This window comes from Guyanagaster necrorhizus (genome assembly GCF_019112545.1).
Source record: "Guyanagaster necrorhizus MCA 3950 unplaced genomic scaffold BT62scaffold_19, whole genome shotgun sequence".
Lineage (NCBI taxonomy): Eukaryota > Fungi > Basidiomycota > Agaricomycetes > Agaricales > Physalacriaceae > Guyanagaster > Guyanagaster necrorhizus.
Window position 1 is genome coordinate 343,632 of NW_025064898.1, and position 18,225 is coordinate 361,856.

The 18,225-nt window shown below is 48.6% G+C and overlaps 9 protein-coding genes across 9 annotated transcripts; 8 read left to right on the forward strand and 1 right to left on the reverse strand.

Annotated features, from left to right (window-relative positions):
- Positions 1-867: 867 nt before the first annotated feature.
- BT62DRAFT_921398 (uncharacterized protein) lies at positions 868-1,458 on the reverse strand (the record flags this gene model as incomplete). Its single annotated transcript, XM_043184300.1, has 1 exon — positions 868-1,458. One exon carries the CDS (start codon positions 1,456-1,458, stop codon positions 868-870), a length of 591 nt encoding a protein of 196 aa, XP_043037621.1.
- A 219-nt stretch (positions 1,459-1,677) lies between these two features.
- BT62DRAFT_987973 (uncharacterized protein) lies at positions 1,678-2,730 on the forward strand. The gene is made up of 4 exons (XM_043190089.1): positions 1,678-1,892; positions 1,939-2,525; positions 2,573-2,651; positions 2,701-2,730. Exons 1-3 carry the CDS (start codon positions 1,703-1,705, stop codon positions 2,621-2,623), a joined length of 828 nt encoding a protein of 275 aa, XP_043037622.1. The 5' UTR covers positions 1,678-1,702; the 3' UTR covers positions 2,624-2,651; positions 2,701-2,730.
- A 1,596-nt stretch (positions 2,731-4,326) lies between these two features.
- On the forward strand, positions 4,327-5,126 carry BT62DRAFT_971415 (PEBP-like protein; the record flags this gene model as incomplete). Its single annotated transcript, XM_043189021.1, has 4 exons — positions 4,327-4,434; positions 4,497-4,611; positions 4,659-4,905; positions 4,961-5,126. The coding sequence occupies 4 exons, from the start codon at positions 4,327-4,329 to the stop codon at positions 5,124-5,126; spliced, it is 636 nt and encodes a 211-aa protein (XP_043037623.1).
- Positions 5,127-6,292: 1,166 nt separating this feature from the next.
- On the forward strand, positions 6,293-9,072 carry BT62DRAFT_971418 (uncharacterized protein; the record flags this gene model as incomplete). The annotated part of the gene is made up of 7 exons (XM_043189022.1): positions 6,293-6,466; positions 6,564-7,040; positions 7,092-7,301; positions 7,347-7,666; positions 7,714-7,882; positions 7,933-8,240; positions 8,297-9,072. 7 exons carry the CDS (start codon positions 6,293-6,295, stop codon positions 8,928-8,930), a joined length of 2,292 nt encoding a protein of 763 aa, XP_043037624.1. The 3' UTR covers positions 8,931-9,072.
- Positions 9,073-9,185: 113 nt separating this feature from the next.
- Positions 9,186-10,579, forward strand: BT62DRAFT_934297 (uncharacterized protein). Its single transcript, XM_043186700.1, has 2 exons — positions 9,186-10,304; positions 10,359-10,579. Exon 1 carries the CDS (start codon positions 9,451-9,453, stop codon positions 10,123-10,125), a length of 675 nt encoding a protein of 224 aa, XP_043037625.1. The 5' UTR covers positions 9,186-9,450; the 3' UTR covers positions 10,126-10,304; positions 10,359-10,579.
- BT62DRAFT_934298 (uncharacterized protein) lies at positions 10,259-10,788 on the forward strand. The gene has a single exon (XM_043186701.1). It carries the CDS (start codon positions 10,360-10,362, stop codon positions 10,567-10,569), a length of 210 nt encoding a protein of 69 aa, XP_043037626.1. The 5' UTR covers positions 10,259-10,359; the 3' UTR covers positions 10,570-10,788.
- A 697-nt stretch (positions 10,789-11,485) lies between these two features.
- BT62DRAFT_252990 (uncharacterized protein) lies at positions 11,486-13,398 on the forward strand. Its single transcript, XM_043180247.1, has one exon. It carries the CDS (start codon positions 11,665-11,667, stop codon positions 13,303-13,305), a length of 1,641 nt encoding a protein of 546 aa, XP_043037627.1. The 5' UTR covers positions 11,486-11,664; the 3' UTR covers positions 13,306-13,398.
- An 883-nt stretch (positions 13,399-14,281) lies between these two features.
- BT62DRAFT_900791 (uncharacterized protein) lies at positions 14,282-14,742 on the forward strand (the record flags this gene model as incomplete). The annotated part of the gene is made up of 2 exons (XM_043183432.1): positions 14,282-14,594; positions 14,645-14,742. The coding sequence occupies 2 exons, from the start codon at positions 14,282-14,284 to the stop codon at positions 14,740-14,742; spliced, it is 411 nt and encodes a 136-aa protein (XP_043037628.1).
- Positions 14,743-15,640: 898 nt separating this feature from the next.
- BT62DRAFT_252593 (uncharacterized protein) lies at positions 15,641-18,195 on the forward strand. The gene is made up of 18 exons (XM_043180246.1): positions 15,641-15,817; positions 15,895-16,117; positions 16,175-16,253; positions 16,306-16,319; positions 16,377-16,485; positions 16,545-16,562; positions 16,622-16,647; positions 16,705-16,730; positions 16,785-16,819; positions 16,877-16,901; positions 16,960-16,971; positions 17,028-17,043; positions 17,101-17,137; positions 17,189-17,289; positions 17,346-17,405; positions 17,462-17,547; positions 17,602-17,626; positions 17,693-18,195. The coding sequence occupies exons 2-18, from the start codon at positions 15,939-15,941 to the stop codon at positions 17,850-17,852; spliced, it is 1,008 nt and encodes a 335-aa protein (XP_043037629.1). The 5' UTR covers positions 15,641-15,817; positions 15,895-15,938; the 3' UTR covers positions 17,853-18,195.
- Positions 18,196-18,225: the final 30 nt, after the last annotated feature.

Sequence of the window (18,225 nt, forward strand, 5' to 3'; positions counted from 1 at the left end):
ACCATAGATGAACTAGAGGCGGTAGCTTTAGCACCGCAGCCACAATTTAAAGACGGACAACGATATCAATCTCGTTAATCTTCAAGTCGTGATGACCGACGCTGTAGTCTCGTAAAGAAACTTGTTCAATAAATTCCACGTGGTAATAATGAATACCTAAACATATAGGTAAATGCTGGAATCATAAGTAGCGTTCACGTCAGATGTACAATGAGTGTATAAAGTTCCGAAAGCTGGCCACACAATCTTTCTTGAGGTATATGCGCATCGATGTCAACTACTCCGCCTGTTCGTCGACATTATGTCTCACAAAGAAATCATATCAGCAGAAGATCATTGAGAAAGAACAGTTTGACACGTACCAGCCATCCAATCACTGTGATTTCTGCCGCAATTCAGCCCAATCAGGGAAATCAAACATCCGTACGAAGTTGTTGTGCCAGATATTTGTTTGCCAGACGTAGCATGGATTCTATAGCGTCATAATGAATCTGCTTTCCAGGGTAAAAGCAACTGAACAGAGTCAAATGTAAGTTCTCGTGGCAAGGAAAAAAGATCGAGTGCTGACGCGTGTATACAGAGCGTAGAGGAAATGGGTGAGGTCCTCGGTCGAATCCGTCACACTGAGTGCAGTAAATCCACTTTCTCCTTCTTGAATAAACGGCTCCTTGAATAGTTTTGACCGAATATCTTTGTCAAATCGTTTATACGCTTCAAACCATAAAGTGAAATGCTGATCCGACGGCATGGTATGCAGATGTTCGTTGAGTCCTTGGAACGTGCGTTCGCCGAGAATGGCAGAGAGGAAACCCAAGAGGTTGTTGTAACATTCCAGGAAATCTGCGCGAGAAAGAGCTTTGGACACATCTAAAACGTTGAAAATCCGGCTTGTTCCATCGGTGGAGGTTCATGTAATTTTGACCCGTGGTAAAGCGTCGCTACTATATTGGAGGTTACGCAGGTAATTCGGGTGGAACATGGTAAGGGAAATGCAGATTCGATGTATGGGCAGAGCCTTGTAATCTTCGTGGATGGTGGTTTCATTAGGACTGTAAGCTTCCGCATTCCTCTCCGTTTATCGTCTGAGAACATCGTGGTGAGCGCGGAATCCATCGAGGTCGCAGAGGCAGCAGCCGTTGTTGGCATGATTGCAGGCACTATTGGATTTGTGGTCCTGAGTGGTTCTGAACTCTTCCCTTTGGCTTCGACAGCTCTCTGTACGGTCTCAACAACAAGCTCGGACTCATCCTCTTCGTCGTCTGAGACATCTTGGGGATCTTGGCCTTTGGCCTCCATATCTTTCCCTCTTTGCGCTCTCCTCGCATTTCTCATTTCCACGTCTTTGCTCATCTTCGCTCGCATCTTGTCCATCTCAATCTCCTCCAGACTTTTGGCCAAAGGCATGCCTGCATTGTCAGGATTCAATGTTTCACTTGCGGTGCCAACGGAGCGGGGCATCGTTGATAAGAATCAAAACACAGAGATAGAATTAAGGGTAGCGGAATATAAATCGCAGACTTTGCAGCAGCGCTTTCTGTGCGTACGGTGCTGACTGTGAGCGCGAGAGAATGAATTGTGCTGACTGCGAGCGCGAGAGATAATTCATTCTCTCAAAGTTAGTATTTTACGATTTGAGTCCGCGGGCACCGGACCGGACCACGTGTCTTGCGATTCCTTCCTGGCAGTGGCTCGTCTCCATTTCATGGAAATCCCGTACGTCGCTCTCCTCATCGCGACCCTCCTCGCCGTGCATGGCCTGCGAAAGAAAAGCCTCTCATTCAGCGGAGCTGTCACCGCGTTCATCGTGGGAACTCTTATGATGGCGGGAGACACCAAGGTCTTTGGTGTGGCGCTCATATTTTTTTACCTAGTGGGCAGTCGGGCGACGAGGTGTAAGTGCAAGTAATGAATATGAATCGTGCTCATGTACAGGACCAGATGGGAAGCAACGGAAAGCAAAGCTTGAAGACGGCTACACAGAGGGCGGAGAACGAACAGGGTGGCAGGTCCTGAGCAACTCATGTGGGGCGTTGGTGTGTTGCATGGTATGGAACGCGACGTACGCACCAGGGAGTGTCCACCATGCTCTGTTGCCCCTCTCATCATTGTCCCCACCGACGAACCTGGTCGAGCCTGGTACACTAAGCCGCCAGTTGGTGTTTGGCGCCCTAGGTCATTTTGGGTGCTGTCTAGGAGACACGCTAGCGAGCGAGCTGGGTATTCTGAGTGGTGGGAAGGGGCCCTGGCTGGTAACGACGGGAAAGAGGGTCCCTCCTGGAACGAATGGCGGCGTGAGCGTGGGCGGGACGGTGGCAAGCGTGGTCGGTGGAGCCGGCGTTGGAGCCGTCATGACGGTATGGGGTGGGTTGGAAATGGTGTGGTGGGGCGCGCTGGCGGGTGGACTGGGTAGTTTGGTGGATTCGGTGTTGGGGGCGACGATCCAAGAGACGAGATGGGAGGAGCAAACTGGAATCGTTGGGAAAGGGAAGAGAATCAATGGCTGGGATTTGTTGTCGAACAACCAGGTCGGTGTATGCGCGCTTTATTTCGAGTTCATACTGATGGGGTGCAGGTCAATGTAGTATCGAGTTTGGTTACGGCTACGTGGATGTCGCGTATGTAGAGAGCGAATTGGGTTATCTGTACTACTTGTGAGTCCACAGTAATATGCCGCGATGAAAAGGAACTAACTTTTCTTAGAGAAATTGAATAAATATATCATTTCTCTGGATCACTTGCGGCAACTCTCTCTTTCATGCGCGTCCTCGCTTGACAACACCGTTGTTCCATTGATAATTTACTTGTGAGGGTCTCGGGTCTACGTTTCTCCTGAAGAACTTGGTATTTTAGAATCTGCTAATACAGATGATCAGGGTTTGGAAATATACCCAAGGCAACGTCGGTCTGGGCTCGACAATAACTGATTATTCTGCGTAGGAACTGGAAAGAAATGGGAATCGATACGTTGCGCCTCTATCATTGACTATGCGTCCAGTTACCCATATCAAGCATGGGCAGTCATCTAAATGTACGAAGATTCAACGTTCGGGATTCTCTCTGCTTATCACATCACAGGGAATTTGCACCTAAAACGATGGAATTCCAGCTCGTCAGTATGGACCATGACGAGAAATTGCAGGAGCATGCTAATGTGCTATTTTTCGCCCTTTTCGACAATGTAGTATCACGTCCGACGCATGAATATATTGTTAGGAGGAAGGTCAGTGACTCTAATATTGGTGAATCTACGGAGTAGGGTGACGTCCTGAGGGCTATTATGGTCGAGACTGGTGCAGACCTCATTGTGCTAGAGCTCAGGAACATGCCTGTGGACTTGATCGATCTTTCATCCTTCGGTCTGAAGCATGGTGGTGATAATCTCCTGGAATGAGCGACATTTATTCAGCAAACACCAACCGAGGAAATCCCATTCCGTGTTTTCAGTCCCTAAAGAGGACGTCGCTGAAAACGTTCGGACGTGAGACACTTCATAAAGAACACGGTTGGACTTCAGTTACGCGGCGCCTTGGGTAGCGCTGATATTTGGGACAGGGCAGCGAAGAAAAGCCTGCGTTTGACAGGGTGCTCTGTTATCGTTGTTGGTGGTCCTCAAGTCTTGGTGACGAAATTGAACAGATACCACCGGGATTGGAGAGCGGGGACGATTGCCAACGCGGAATCCCATACAGAAACAACCTTCTAATCCTCAATTCATGGAATATACCGAACGCTATGTCAATCAGAATATCCATTATCGTACACGCCAGTGACATGCTAATTTTCAGGATGTGTATCGGTCGCTCCTTTGAATTATTGCACTTATAATTTGACATGGCTACGCAAAGGCCATCTTATATGACATCTTGACTGTGTATGGACACCCGCATGCCACGACGTCGACAGCATGTGCTGAGCAGGCAGACAGCTCGGCTCTTCAAAAGAAGAAAATTCCTACAGTGTGACAATTCATTCGACCACAGACTGTTACCGATGTGCACGCGCGACCATATGAAGGAATCTAAGGTGAACTTCTCGAATTGGTCCTTTCTCATGCTCATAGCGTACGGCGGGCCCAAAACCACGACTTCAAAAGATCAAGACCATGCTGGAGCATCTACTGACATCGTCTTATGCCTGAGAATCATTAATCATCTCTGAAGCCGGCTTGCTCACGATGATGTAGAGTGAGAAGATTCCCATGAGAATTACTCACCTCTTTATATGGTACAGAAATGTCATGCGACTCACAAACGCAGCAACGGCTTCGCTTGACTTTTATGTAAAGCAGACTCTCGCTCCTACTCACACCGGTTGTCTTTGCGGGACATGCTTCGAGTCTTTACTTCCGCTCTTTTGCTCGGTCTCCTCACCCAGGTGGTGCTCTGTCAGGACACTAACCTAAGGGAGGTAAAACAAGCATTCGACGACGCTAACGTGAGTGTCCGCTTTCAATTTTCATTGAAATACCTCTCGCTCATCTGTCTTTTGCTTTGCAGATTCCGGAAGATATCGATCTCCCGTTTGACCCTATGTTCCTCCTTGAAGTTTCGTTCCCCCAAACATTAGGCCCTGCGATCGTACTCAAGGCGGGCGTCCAGCTTCCTCGCAATGGTACGTTCCCGTCATTACTCTGGTATAATGCTGAACATACTTGATAGCAACCGTCGGACCGCCTTTATTTGCCATCTCTGGATACGGCATCAGGGATGGGCCCTTTGTCATCGCAACTGTTGACCCCGACGCTCCCACTCCGCAGAATCCAACGAATGCCCAAATTCGGCACTTCCTCGGAGGAAACTTCGAACCATCCCGCCGCTCTCCAGGTCGCGCCGTCCTAACGAACACGACGGCAGCTATTTCGGACTGGCGTCAGCCTACCCCTCCTGCTGGTTCCGATGCTCACAGGTGTGTGTAAATACTAGTAGGCTTTTCTATTTTACCCATTACTCATATCTTGAAGATATATTTTCCTGGTGTTCAATCAGCCACAGGGCTTCAATGACCAGACTCTCGTCAACGCTACTACACCTGTCGCACTGTTCAACATCAGCGCCTTTGGTGAAGCGGTTGGCCTCGGAAGTCCCATTGCAGGAACGTTCATGTTAGTGGCTCCAGATCCCGCGTAGGAAGTGCTGCGTAAACAATGTTTGAATTATAAGGTGATTTGCAACTGTGAAGTTGGTCGCAACATCTATAGACGCAAGGTTTCTTAAGTACAAGGCTGACCGTACCCAACAGCGAAGATGATTAGGTAGACGCTGGCTTTCTACAAGTAGGGGGAAGGTAAAAATTCCTACAATGGGAAGACATCCAACTAGCTGGACCAAGGTAGGTGGCTCGTGCCCTTCACGGCGCCTTCCGTCCCGGCCCGTATAATTGCTCTCTACCATGAACCATAACAATCTTGCTCAGTTTTCTGCGATATTTTCACGATATAACGTCGATAGTCCCTTGTGTGCGTCCCTCTGCTGCATGTGTTGGAGGGAATCATGGTAAGCTGCACTTTTCTGGCCCTGGAACCGAGTTTCGATTCTAATGTGCGCATTCAGTCTTCTCACACAGCAATTTTGTGCTCTCTGTTGACTTCTCTCATCCGCAGTTCGAACTGGACGCACATATTTTTGTAACTTCAGAAGAATTAATATCATCAAGCCAAAAATTTATCTCGCGTCGAACGCTCATACTCTCTGATGCGGAACCCTTTGGCGTGTTTCGACGCATAGCTCATCCGTACGACGTTTTTTCATCTGTCGGAAGTAGGGAAGCCGTGATCCTTCTCGGTCGTGCCTGCATTTTCATCCGCCATTCGTGCATGGACGGTCGGTCGACTCCATTTCGTAGGTCACTGAAAGGGACGGTGACGACTTGCTTTGTGAGTTTTCTGCCCCCTTCACGTATCGATTGGTTCTGAATATTCGTAGAACTCTGTCCAGCCTCTTAAGCCCTTTTCTTCTCGACTCTTCAAGATAATCGCTTCGGATATCTTTTTCTGTAGTATGTGTAAGCTCACGGCAACTTTGTGTAGAAATGCAGCTAACTTCATTTTAGAGCATATGGATTGGGATTTTGTTCCCCAGCATTCTTTGATACCTAGAAGAGAAATTCCTCTTTGTACGGGTGTCGCACTTGTGACGTCACATGTTTACAACATCAGGATAACCCAGATCCAGCTTTTTTTGCCGCGCCGGTTCGGACATCAGACAACGACAAAGGCGTGGGCACCAGCGTCGCCGATGACCTCGAGCAATCTCGACAGATTCGTGATTATACAGGCATCTAGTCCCTACATGTCATGCGTTCTCTTCAACCGGCATCGACTCCAAGAACTCGCAACCGGATCACCAACAAAACTCGACTCAAAATCTATGTTGGGAACATCGAAGTCGATCCTTTCAGCTTCGATGAGGACGAAGAGAAGAATCGTTTGGTCCAGAGGGTCGCTGGCGTCGATCAGGACGACGCAAACGTGAGTCCCCTACTGGCCAATCGGCTCTTTCCATATTGCTGGCTGTCTGTGGCAGTGCTTTCCGTGGTTTTGCTTACTCATCACTCCATCCATCTAGGAACACCATTTGCAACAAGTATTGTCTGAAGCTGCTTTGCGTACACAGGCATCTCCACGCAGCGGTAGAGGAGCGTCAGAAAAGACCTCGTATATCCCTACTCCAGATTCCACCGGCCATGTCAAGGATTATGATAAGCTGTATCCCGCAAAAAAATTCACAGCGCCAGCCTGTTATATCTCTTCTTCGCAAACTGTCGAAGAACAGCTTGTGGCCGGACTAGCTCACGGATGCACGTATTGTATGGATGAGCGGGACGCGGAATGGCTGGAGAAACGTAACGAAGAAGCCCGAGGGGAAGGGACAAGTGCGCAGGCCGCACTCAGCGTCAGCGCTAGAACATCGATGCGAAGTGCGAAGGGTAAGGGTAAGGAAGCAGATACTTCAACTCCCACTATAGTCAAAGAGGATGATTTCGAATTGGTAATGGGCCTATTTGAGTTGATTACCCACGAAGAGACAGAATATCTTCACCATGTATGCAAGGTTTGTTCAGCCAAGAAAGACCGTTTACTAATTTTCAGATAGAGTCTCAAGGATGGGATGATGTTCCCCGAGTTTTCGAACTACCAAGACACGTTTTCAAATCCTCTCGAGAAATCTTACTTTGCGACATACGTCGTTCCTAAAAATATACCTCCTCCAGAAAGTCTGCTTTCTATGGCTCAGTTGATCTATCCTCATTGGAGGGCTCGTCGAATGGAACGAGGTGGTTTACGGGTCATTCCGCAACTCAATGTACGTTCTTCGCCCTCCCGAGACCCTGTTCTGACACCGGAGTAGGGTGATGAGACGGACAGTCTGAATGAATCATTCGTGTGCTTCCGCAAGCGAGAATCAAAGCTCACTCGGAAGACCCGTGCTTCGCAGTACAATATTTCCGAGAAGCTCGAGGTCTTGACAAGCGACTTTACGGATGCTTGTGACCTAGTAAAGAAAGTACGCCAACGAGAAGATGTAAAGCTTCGTTCCATGCCTCATTGGCATAATGTTTGGCTTGCTCGGGTGTCGATCGTCAACTTGAAACGCAAGAATCCATGGCTCGATAAGGTTGATGAAGAATTGCTTGTTGATAGAGCGCCCGCTGCCAAGAAACCAGATGTGTTAGTCCTTCCAGATCATCTTATTATCTTGGCTGATTTTTTTCTAGTCGTGTCGCCCGTATATCGATCAAATCAGAGACTCCTTTCGTCACCCCACCAGCTCGCACTGAGCCAGCCGTACGTCCTAAGGAGAGAATCGCCAAGCTGCAAGCCAAGATAGATCTTGGTATGCACAAGCGAAAAGAGAAGGATCAGCAGTGGGAAGACACAGTCGATGTAGGTTCTCCGTCCCTTCATGCATCGAATGATTCTAAATACCTGTGCAGAACTCTTATGTTCCGCCTCTTGTACCCTTTTCTTCTCGACTTTTCAAGTTCATCGCTCCTTCGAGTGCGCCTGCTTGGCCAGAGTCTGAAGTACCACAACGGAAATATGTGAGACTGCGTCGTGGTCGTGGCGGGCGGATGATGCTGGATCGCCGGAGCGGACATTCCCTTGTGCGAGATGCGGAGGATGTCGACGAGGAGACTAGGCGCTTGAAGGAGAGGTGGCGATTTGATTCAGACGATGCTCCGCCGTTTGGACAAAGCTATGAAGAGCGGGATCGTGAGCTCGTAGATGATTATGGTCTGAGGTGAATAAAGTTCTATCATTCGTTACCGTATAGTTACTCAGTGCTATCCCTTTCAGCTATCTGCGACACGCTTTCCGCGTTCTGTCGGAAGTGGACCCGGCGCTTCTCACAGACCCGTCAATCGTCAAATACGACCCGGAGAATGGTCGGAAAGAGACCATCATACCGTTCAAGTTGGGATTTTCCAGCATTGTTCGACCTCTCCCCATGGCCTCACCTAATTCGCAACGTACTATTTCTACTCCACCAACGATGAACGGTACTGTTAGCATCTCTTCTAATGGTTCAGCTCGTCCCGACCTTGCCGTTGCGCCAATCACGCCGTCTTCCGTATCCTCAGCACCGTATGCCAAGGGTGTCCTTCATCATGCTCCCGCAGCGAATGGCACGAACGGTCGCGCAGCCATCTATCTTGGCACTTCCAAGGTGGAATCCACCATGCACCCCCCTCTTTCAACAAAAGTTCCGACACAGAATTGCGTCTCTCAGCCGCACGATTTATCAAGTACTGGTCTGAGCGTTCAGCAGATGAACAATCTCAAGAGTTTGTTCAGCATGCCTGATGGACAGCGTCCTCAGTTCGTGCCGGTCTTATACGGCGGGACGGCGGGGATCAGTAACATGAAGCTCCCGGCTATACGACAGCTCCCGCAGCAGGCGAGTAGTGATGTCAAAAGCAATGGTGGGTAACTATCTGTACCTAGAAAACCTCGTGTTCTGTTGTCTTCAGATAATCTGCTTGTATTGTTAGCGTAACTTTCTCATCTTTGTTTGTGTACATAGATCCATCTTACCTGCTTAGAGATAGAGAACCACAGGTTCTGTACGCGTGAAATCCTTCTGGAAGCATGGCCAATTTCGGAATCTTTGTATTCCGGAAACGTCCACCACTTCCTGCTTGTTGCTTCTGCCATTTACGGGGTACAGTCAAAGATTGACGTTGAAAAGAAATCATTCTTCTAGCAACAACTATTACTGTTTCCTATGGTTGCTTACGAGACGGAATTGTGCTACTGTGTTTACCAGGGGCGCTTTCAGTCCTCAGTCATCAAAGTTACCTTAGCATGATCGAAATCCAACTCTCCTCCATTGCACGCAGACAACCTATTCGTTTCTCTCTTTGACCAGTGCTATCCCAACGAAGTTATAAAGGCTGCCAGGGGTTCTCGCCATCTTCTCTGCTGTCCTTTACCCGAGTCGTCCTACTCCCATGTCCACAGATCCCACCTCTAAGGCAACGTATCCTCAAACGGGAGGTTCCAAGCTGGAGCACCACGATCTCCCATCACATACCGCTCGCTCCTTGACGATGACGATTGGCGCTAGTACTTCATCGAGTGACGGCGGGGCAGCCAACATCGGGCCTTCGGATACGCAAACGCTTCCTGAAGCAGCCACTTCCGCCAAAGCCATCAAAATGGCGATACATCCTACTGACACGCCGCTTAACCCGATTGCCAGGCCTTTCGTACCCAGAAATTCAATAGAGCCTCCTTTACCTCCAAATCCTCAAACTACCGCACAAGCTAAACCGAACTCGTGTGATCCCCAAGAACCAAGTTGGAATGGAGCTTTTGTTTCTGGATGTTTAGAAGATCCGTCGGCGAAATGGAATGTGGCAAGGCGTGCCTCTCAAGTCGTTTGTTCGCCGTCGTTCTCCGAGAAAGATCTTGGCCTTCTCACACGCAAGTTCTGCCGGCGGGCCCATATCCAAGAAACGGGACGAGGATCTGAGTCTCTCGCAATGTTTGCCGCCGAAGTTCATCGCACTGTAAATGTTTTCTACGGAGCTCACCAAGCTTTCTTGTTCCGTCAGAAAATGGCTACTTATGCTGTTAGTACCTTTGTCGATAAATGGGATGTCGTATGTTTGTTGGTTCCGTGAGATATGCGTGTTTCGCTGATTGCCCGATTGCAGAAAATACCCAAGGCAGCAGTTGCCTTGTTTCCCAAACCCGTTCCTCTTTTTTTTGTCAAGACCACGATGTCGCTTCTCGATTTTATTGGAGAGCTCCATGTCCACGGGATTATCGAAGGACATCACACATTTGCATGCCTGAGGGTCTTGTTGAAGGGACTCAAAACTGTCGAACACATTCAAGCTATACATAGACTTACCATGCATTCAAGGGGAGGATGTTGGCGACCCGATGGAGAGAACAGGGACATTCTGGAGGTGAAGACGTCTCTGGGGACCTTCTTGGATGCCTCGAGCAAGGTCACGGACGACATGAGCTTCACCGGCACTTCATATGCCCCATCAAACAAGAAGAGATGGATCAACGAGACTGAGCAGCTTGCTACTAGCAGCGGTTTGAATTATGATTAGGATATGTAAATGACAAGGGACTGATAATACTGCTTATGAATTGAAACTTCGCTTTGTTCAGAAGATGTGCCAAGAAGACAGTGTGTGGAGATATGTCGGCGTCACGATCGTACTAAGTAGGGAAAACAAACAAAGCACATCTTCCAATTCCCCTAACATGTCTTCTCAGAAAGGAGGCCCTGGGGGGTGGGCTGCGGGTTGACTAAGTTTAGAATCACGTTTCAAGATGTGAGAAAGAAAAGCAAAATCCATTCTCGTTGCTAGCTTTGCTGTCGGAGCCGACCACCAATTCTTGCGCCACAAGACCTTGATTAAAAATCATTTAGGGTGTCACGCGTTCATAATACTTATTCGATCCGGCAGGAGATGTGCGGCAGTCCGGCGCATAAAGCAAGCCAACTTTAGGACCCCCCCCCTTGGTAGTTCGCCGACCGAGTCGTGTGGTACACCCAGACGACGATCATTTTTTGATACGGTTCGAAGAATACCCGTCGGCCAGACGGACAGCGCCCACTATGCTGGCTGCATATGTCCCCCTGGTTAACCCGATAACCCTCCTAACTTGCCAACTAGAAACAGGATCATTCCCTGGGCCATTTATCAGGCGAAGGAGCGCCTCCTGTAATAAGTACAAGATTTGTTGGAAGGGGTAGGTGTTTACCACAGTGATATTCAGTGAGGCGGAATCTTTGCGCCTCTAATATGCCTAATATGCCCTTTTTTCTCCCAGAGGCCATCCATGCTAGAGGTAGCACGATGGAAGCATCTAAAATTGGAATTCTGATCAAAAATTTATGAAAAATTATGAAATTTCGGACGTAATGTCGATCGATACATCACGTGTTGTGACGCGGTCCCAAAATTGGACGGAGAGGATCTTCTACTGCGAACGCCCACGAGCCTCTCTATCAGGCCAATCGAGGGCCCTGTTGTTCGTCGTTTTCAACCGTCGGCAGCACAGACCATACGGTGACGAAGGATTCTGGAGTCTTGGAATTCACCCATATTGAGGCTCTCGGTACGTGGCCAGATGCATGCGCTGCAGCCAGATGTTGATAACCAATGCAGGAGATATACTAAAAGATACCTGGAACCATGCCCAACCTTTTGTCGCGTTTCAGGAGAAGAAAAGCTAGTCTGCCCGTCACAGAGATTGCCGATCAACAGCCTACGACTCCTGCGCTTTCTTCGCAGCACGAAGCCGTTTTGGATCAGAAGATACACCCGAACTTGGCCGAGCTCGTTGAAGATTTTCCTCCCATATTTTTCGTCCCGTCAGCTCCTGAACCCAGCAGGGCCAGTACATCCACGGCACGCGATGATGGAATAATTCCATTGAAGCCTGCAGGAAGGACTAGGCGGCGTTCATCCGATACACCTGCGAAGCAGACTTCAATAGCACTAGCGAAAGCGGCAGGTCAATTAGAGAAACTTCCTGAATCCCCAACCTCTGCGCATCCAGCTTTACTTGAAGCAGCTGACGTTTCCCATCACACCCAACAATCTCCTAACCAAGGAGACCGAACACGCAATGACTCTGCACGCGATACTGACGACACAATAACGACGGCCGTGCCTGCAGTAATCAGGCATCATTCTGACACATCCACCGTGCCCTCAACGACGGCCGTAAGGCCCTTGAACGACCTTCATCTCTCACGGACACGTTTACATCCAGTTTACATACCCGATGCATCCGACATCGCTCATGATATTATTTATTCCAACGACGGCCACGACCCCACGCGTTCACCTAATTCTCTTTCAGCATCTTCGTTTCAGGAAACGACAGACCCACCTTACGAAAACTCTTCCTCACCAACTGGGTCAGGGACCTTTGGCGTCTTTACGCGATTAACAAACCTTGTTCATGGCTCACCTGCCATCTCTTTGACCCAGTCTCCCAATCCCCCTTCATCATGGTCTACTTTCGGTCGTCGTGACATTCGTAGCGGACGATCAAATTCACAGACCACGGACGTCGGTTCAAGTTCGCGCCCTTCCAGTAGCGGAACATCTCACAGCCATACACCATCGTCAACGACTCGCTCCCATATCGGAGCTCCGGATAATACGTCCGGGAGTGCTTTTGGCTCTGCCTCATCCCCTTCATCTGGTTTCACATTCGGATCGCATGGCCCAGGTCCGAGAGCATTGACCTCGCCATCCCCGCCGCCGCTACCGCCTTTGGATCATCCGGCATTTGGCACCCTCGCTGAGAAAGACAATAGCAATGCTGCTTTTCGTAATGACGGTTCGAAGGACGAGAAAACCGCTCTTTTTTCTGATCACGGGCCCAGGCCATCATCTTCCATGCCTGCCATGCGATCCAATTCACAACCAAGTTCAATCTGGTTGGCAGAGTCCAGCTCAAGACCGAGACTGCAGGATATTTTTTCCAGCCCTGTTTCGTCGCCGACAACATCGCGTAGGACATCCAGACGGAGCACTGTCAGCAGGGGGTCGAACAGGCAGCGCCGACATAGGTCAAAGAGCGCAAGTACGAGCAGGAAACGCGGCGAAAGTGGCGGCGACAGACCTGACATCGTCGGACAAGGATCAACGCGTGACGCTTTGCCACCTTCCGAAAATGGTAATCAAGCACGTGAGAACAGTGTGAGTCCCGCCTCGTTTTCGTCCTTGTATTGTTCGTCTTATTACTCTTTTCTCTCTTGGGGGTATCGTCTCGTCCTTGTTCTTTTTTTTTGTTCGCTTTCAGTCCAGTCAGGTGTTTAATTTGGGGTCCCCGTTCTTACTACAAGGTATTTCTTCTGGTGTGTCCCCCCTTTCTTCCCACTACTGTCACGTCGCAGGCGACTCTAATTAGTGGTGTTCACGATCCTAGCACGCTCCTATCCTCATAATTTATCGGATACGAGAACTTCTTCGATACCAAGCAACGAAAATCCGGCAGAAAACCTCATGTCTATCGATGCAGTCCCCGGTATCTCCAGCACGGGAAGCAGTAAAACCCGGAGTCGGAGTCGGAGTCGTAAAGGTGGAAGTACCAAACCCCAGGTTTCCTCTACCGCACGAGCTTCTACGGTCCCTAGCACTCCCTCTATCCCTTCACCTATATCGGCGTCTGATCAGCCATCCAACCTCATGGTACCACCCTTGTTGTCGGTCACCGGACCAACACCAGCACCGTCACCTATTGCCGAGCTTAAGACTCCGCCTGCCAGTCCAGAGAAAGGAAAGGGAAAGCGCAAGGCTGATGAAGTTGAAGGCGGCGGGACCCCCCCAGAGGCCAAAAAGATTAATAAGACCACCTTTGCTGCGGAGAACCCAAGACGTGCGTCGACCTCTTCCCTTATCTCTAGTTGCTCTAACTTTTTTGTTTTTTTCAACAGCACACCGTGCTTCCGGAAATTCGACAGCTTCGCATGCTCCATCTTCTTACCAATCCTATCATCGGAACAAACGTGTTAGACTTTCCGGTGTTATGTCGGCTGTTGGCGAAGATAGATATACGTATCAGACGTACAATCCCAATCCCAGTGGTTCATTTGCATCCAGAGGTAGTAGCAGCGCAAAGCAGGGCTATCCTCGAACGCAATCTCGCCCATCTTCTTGTCGTCCAAAGTCCTCGTCGATTGCTGGTTCCCAAAAGTCGCCATCAAGGAGAAGTATCTCGCAGGCCTCCATACCGATTTCAGCTCTTATCTCCCCTCATGCACCATCCATATCACAGCGGTCGATGATATATCGCATGCGCGACCCTCGGAAGCCCCCACGGGTCCAATCAACCCCTTGGACATTAGCTTTTCCAGTTCCGGGAGAGGGCGAGGTTGGATACTTTCAGAGATGGAAATGGTGGCAAAAAGAGAACAGGGCACACTCAGTCGGATGGGCCGACGGCGGAGGTAGTCCCTTGCATGCTTGGCTTTTCTTTCTTGGTTTTGTGTTGTTTCCGATCTGGTGGGTGGCTGGTTTGTTGGTCCGCATACCAAAGACGCGGCGGATTGGGGATGCGGATGCCTTGGAGAAAGGGGTCGTGTTAGACGACCCTCAAGTTGAGCATGGTGAGTTGTATGGGCGCTTGTCGAGATCTTCGAATGACCGTTTAACACAGATGCAAAATCCTGGCGCCAACGATGTCGAGTCATGGCCGCCGTCTCGCTTGTGACGTATGTTCCGTTTATCGTTCTCGTTGTTGTCTTTGCCAGATAGCACGTTCTCTTGCGCTCGCACTCGTTTTTTTTCGTTTTCTCATTTTTCATCTGCGCATTGTACTACTACTCCTGCATTTGGCATACCCGTGGACACTGGACATACTATCGAACATCTATCATCGCGCCCTCGCTGGCGCTTCCCCTCCTCTCCCCCACCCCCAGAGAGAAAATACACTATTTCATGCAATAACTTGAACCCTCACATTCTTTTACTATCAGTCATTCTTTTTGGTTGCTGTTGTCTGTAGTTGTGTAGCTGTTTTTAGAGTGAGTAAGTTATGGCTGCGAGCATCTAGTTTATGTACTTATCAGTATCACGTCGAAGTACTTCTATTTGTATCCGGTTCCCGTAATTTATTCAGCTTGCTGTGTGGCTTGCTGCTATGTTTCCCACATTCTACTAATGACTGCTATCTGTTCTGAACTTGAACGGGGTAATTGTTGCGAAGACTTGAAACAATGAACTTCCAACTACAGTGAAATTAAAGTCGTCCAGCTCCGAGGACACTGCACGGAGCCGTGCTGAGTTGTCGTTTTTTTGTCAGTTCTGGCCACGCTCTGGTCTTAGAGCGCTTGGTAATTTGCCGTACCGAAAAGCGTATGTTGTTGACCGGTACTAATCTAACTGTCAAGGCCGCAAGTCGGCTGGGGCGCAGTTGAGATCTCTTTCTCATCACTCACTCGTGTATCTCCCGGTCATCGTCGATTAATATCTTCAGCTGGGAAAGGAAAGTTTCAGGGTCACTGAGAACGGCAATCACTGCCTCGATCAGAAAGGAGTTTCCCGCAATTCCAAAAGGGAAAGTTGTCCCTGTAAAATCAAATTTTCACGTCTCCTGTTTTCTCGTCATCCACTTCGCGTTTCAAGGGCCTGGGAGGAGCTTGATTGAAGCTTGGTTTAATGATTTTTGGACGATATGTATAGGACTGCTGGCGCTACGTTTTGGCATCGGTCCTTTGCTTTCAATTCCTGAATGACGGTGTAATCGTCCTGGAAACATCTCGCTACCTCGAGCCTGAGGATACTTCATCGATTCATTTGCATCAATCGTGTTTACCAGCTCGGCAGAATGGTGTGAAGCCATCTAAATAGTGGTCCGCGTCGCGGGTCCGTACACTCCCCCGCTCTTTCTCAATTAGGCAGCTTTAGGCAATTTGCTGGGGCCCATTCGACATCGAAGCAAGGATATATAAATGCTAAATGGCTTCGATTTTGACTTTTGGTGTTCTCACTGCCTGTGTTGTCTACATTCCTTTGCGCCTCCCGATACTGCTATTTTTTTCTCAAGGGTCATGTTTGAGTCGACTGGCGCGATTTCGATTCCCCATAAGACTCTGGGAGCGCTCTTGATTGGTCTAATTGCTTCGAGTGTGTGAGATGGAACGTGACATACTCATGTTTGAGGTTCGCTGATGGTTCATCCTCGTAGAATATATGGCATAACATGCGGTCAGATAATCCGATACTACCAGCGGTACAGGTCGGATTCGACTCGTCTGAAGCTTGCTGTAAGACTGTTGCGAAGTTTCCTGCAGTTTTGACTTTCCATTTTCCGTTTAGGTGGCCATTGTCTGGTGAGTGCCATCTGGTTATCAGGAGGAGGAGTCTTCGTTGTAAACCCGCCTATCAAGGTTGTCGGAAACAGCTAGTCAGGTTATGATGGTTTATGCGCTATACCATTACCTCATTCATAACCGGATGAATATTCTCGCTTTGGTAGATGTGAATTGGAGTCTCGTGGTAAGTTCTCCATGCCTAGCGCTAAACTAGATTATCTCACCCATCTGGCGCCCCATAAGGTGCCGTTTGGAACTAATGTGCGCGGTTAGCTTGTCTCGCTGTCTTTGACGCTGTAGCGAATCCTCCGTCACGACAGGGACTTGCAGCATTAATTATACAAGTGTGGGTAGTATTAGTATTTTCTCAACCTCATCATCATCATCATCAACGTGTGTGTAGCATCTTCGCGAGACAGGTTTACATCAGTAAATTCCTTTCAACGATGCTAGCTATAATAAGTTTGCTAATGATAATACTAGTGAGCTCGAAGAATATGTACATAACGGGATTTATCGTGTGTCTCTTTATTCTATTTTTGTTTTAGTCCGGTCTGCTGACATGATGTGCATAGTGCTTGATGTCTATTGCTCAGTTCGGTACGCCTATTCATATCCCGTTCTTCTGTTGAATTCTCGTTCATTTACCGTCCAAAAGTTTTGGCTCTGGGTAAGCTCGGACTTTTAACTTCCCTCGAGATGATGCTGAGATAAGATTCCGCCTAGTTGTCATGACGAAAGGGTTAGTCGTCTTTGTTGTATGACACGGATCACGGTCCCTATACTGCGCTTCTATCAGACTGCATAGTGCATACGCTATCTACGACAGGTTCAAGGTATGACGCTCATTTGCTATTTCTGCTCCGCTGCTGATTATGACTTCATAGATCCTTGCTCCACCAGCATTTGCGATTACAGCAGCCAATGATATCCTCATTGCGCTTAGCCTGAGTTATTTCCTTCATTCTCATAAATCGGGTATCGCCAGGTGCGTTTTTATATCATCCCTATCGCGCGGCTGACCTTAAGCTAATGTATTGGCAGAACAAACGGCATCGTGAACCGGCTCATCATCCTGACAATCAACAACGGAGCTTTGTCGAGGTTCGTGCAGTCTTTTCGAGGGTGGCGCTGCGGATATTAACGATATTCTGATATAGCTTCTTCGCGTTTGCCGCTTTGATATGCCTGCTGACAGCACCTCAGACGATGGTGTCGATTGCCTTGAATTTCCTCCTTGGAAAAGGTGACCGATGGTTACGCATGCTGCAAGGATGATGCTCACAGATTGGTCCTGTAGCCTATACCAACACGCTCCTCGCTAGGTTTGTCTACCTGATGTGCTGCTGCTGAGTGGATGGGAGGCTAATATTAAACGTGTCTTTCCCAAGCTTGAATTGGAGGACAAACTCGAGGGACACCCTGTTGCAGCAAAATATACCTATGAATTCGAATATCCGGTCGCCTAGACCGAGGACCCCTCGCAAGGTGAATACTTGGCTCTCAAGTTACTCCACTGATGTTAGATCAAGTTCAATGAATGTTTTTTAGAGCACATTTTCGGGGTCCGACAAGAGTTCGCAACGAAATGTGTACTGGGAAACGAATGAGCTTGGATATCAAGATCCACCACTGGATCCCAGACGAGTTCTTGACCAGTATTTGTACGTTAGTGGAGATAGGACTGACGTATGTGCGAACATGAATCCGAATCAGAAGTAGCTTCTTCCAGCAGATTGGGGAAAAGGATAGACATATCTGCTAGAGGATCACCTGCAATCTCAAATATCTCTGCCAGTGTGACAATGGGAATCCTCCATGCACAAATTTATTGCTGTTTTTTTAAAGAACTTTTGTTGTTGTAAAGATCAGTTCGAATAAAGATTTCACGGACGTCTAAAATTAATAATATTATATATCTTGT

What these genes read in the sequence shown, in the direction of transcription:
- BT62DRAFT_987973 (XM_043190089.1), top strand. Translation starts at nt 1,703, where the DNA reads ATGGAAATCCCGTACGTCGCTCTCCTCATCGCGACCCTCCTCGCCGTG. An exon ending in GGGCAGTCGGGCGACGAGGT is followed by an intron (nt 1,893 to 1,938) that starts GTAAGTGCAAGT and finishes GTACAGGACCAG; the next exon opens with ATGGGAAGCAACGGAAAGCA. An exon ending in ATTTGTTGTCGAACAACCAG is followed by an intron (nt 2,526 to 2,572) that starts GTCGGTGTATGC and finishes GATGGGGTGCAG; the next exon opens with GTCAATGTAGTATCGAGTTT.
- BT62DRAFT_252593 (XM_043180246.1), top strand. Translation starts at nt 15,939, where the DNA reads ATGCTAAATGGCTTCGATTTTGACTTTTGGTGTTCTCACTGCCTGTGT. An exon ending in GCAGCATTAATTATACAAGT is followed by an intron (nt 16,648 to 16,704) that starts GTGGGTAGTATT and finishes ACGTGTGTGTAG; the next exon opens with CATCTTCGCGAGACAGGTTT. An exon ending in CATAAATCGGGTATCGCCAG is followed by an intron (nt 17,290 to 17,345) that starts GTGCGTTTTTAT and finishes ATGTATTGGCAG; the next exon opens with AACAAACGGCATCGTGAACC.
- BT62DRAFT_934297 (XM_043186700.1), top strand. Translation starts at nt 9,451, where the DNA reads ATGTCCACAGATCCCACCTCTAAGGCAACGTATCCTCAAACGGGAGGT.
- BT62DRAFT_934298 (XM_043186701.1), top strand. Translation starts at nt 10,360, where the DNA reads ATGCATTCAAGGGGAGGATGTTGGCGACCCGATGGAGAGAACAGGGAC.
- BT62DRAFT_252990 (XM_043180247.1), top strand. Translation starts at nt 11,665, where the DNA reads ATGCCCAACCTTTTGTCGCGTTTCAGGAGAAGAAAAGCTAGTCTGCCC.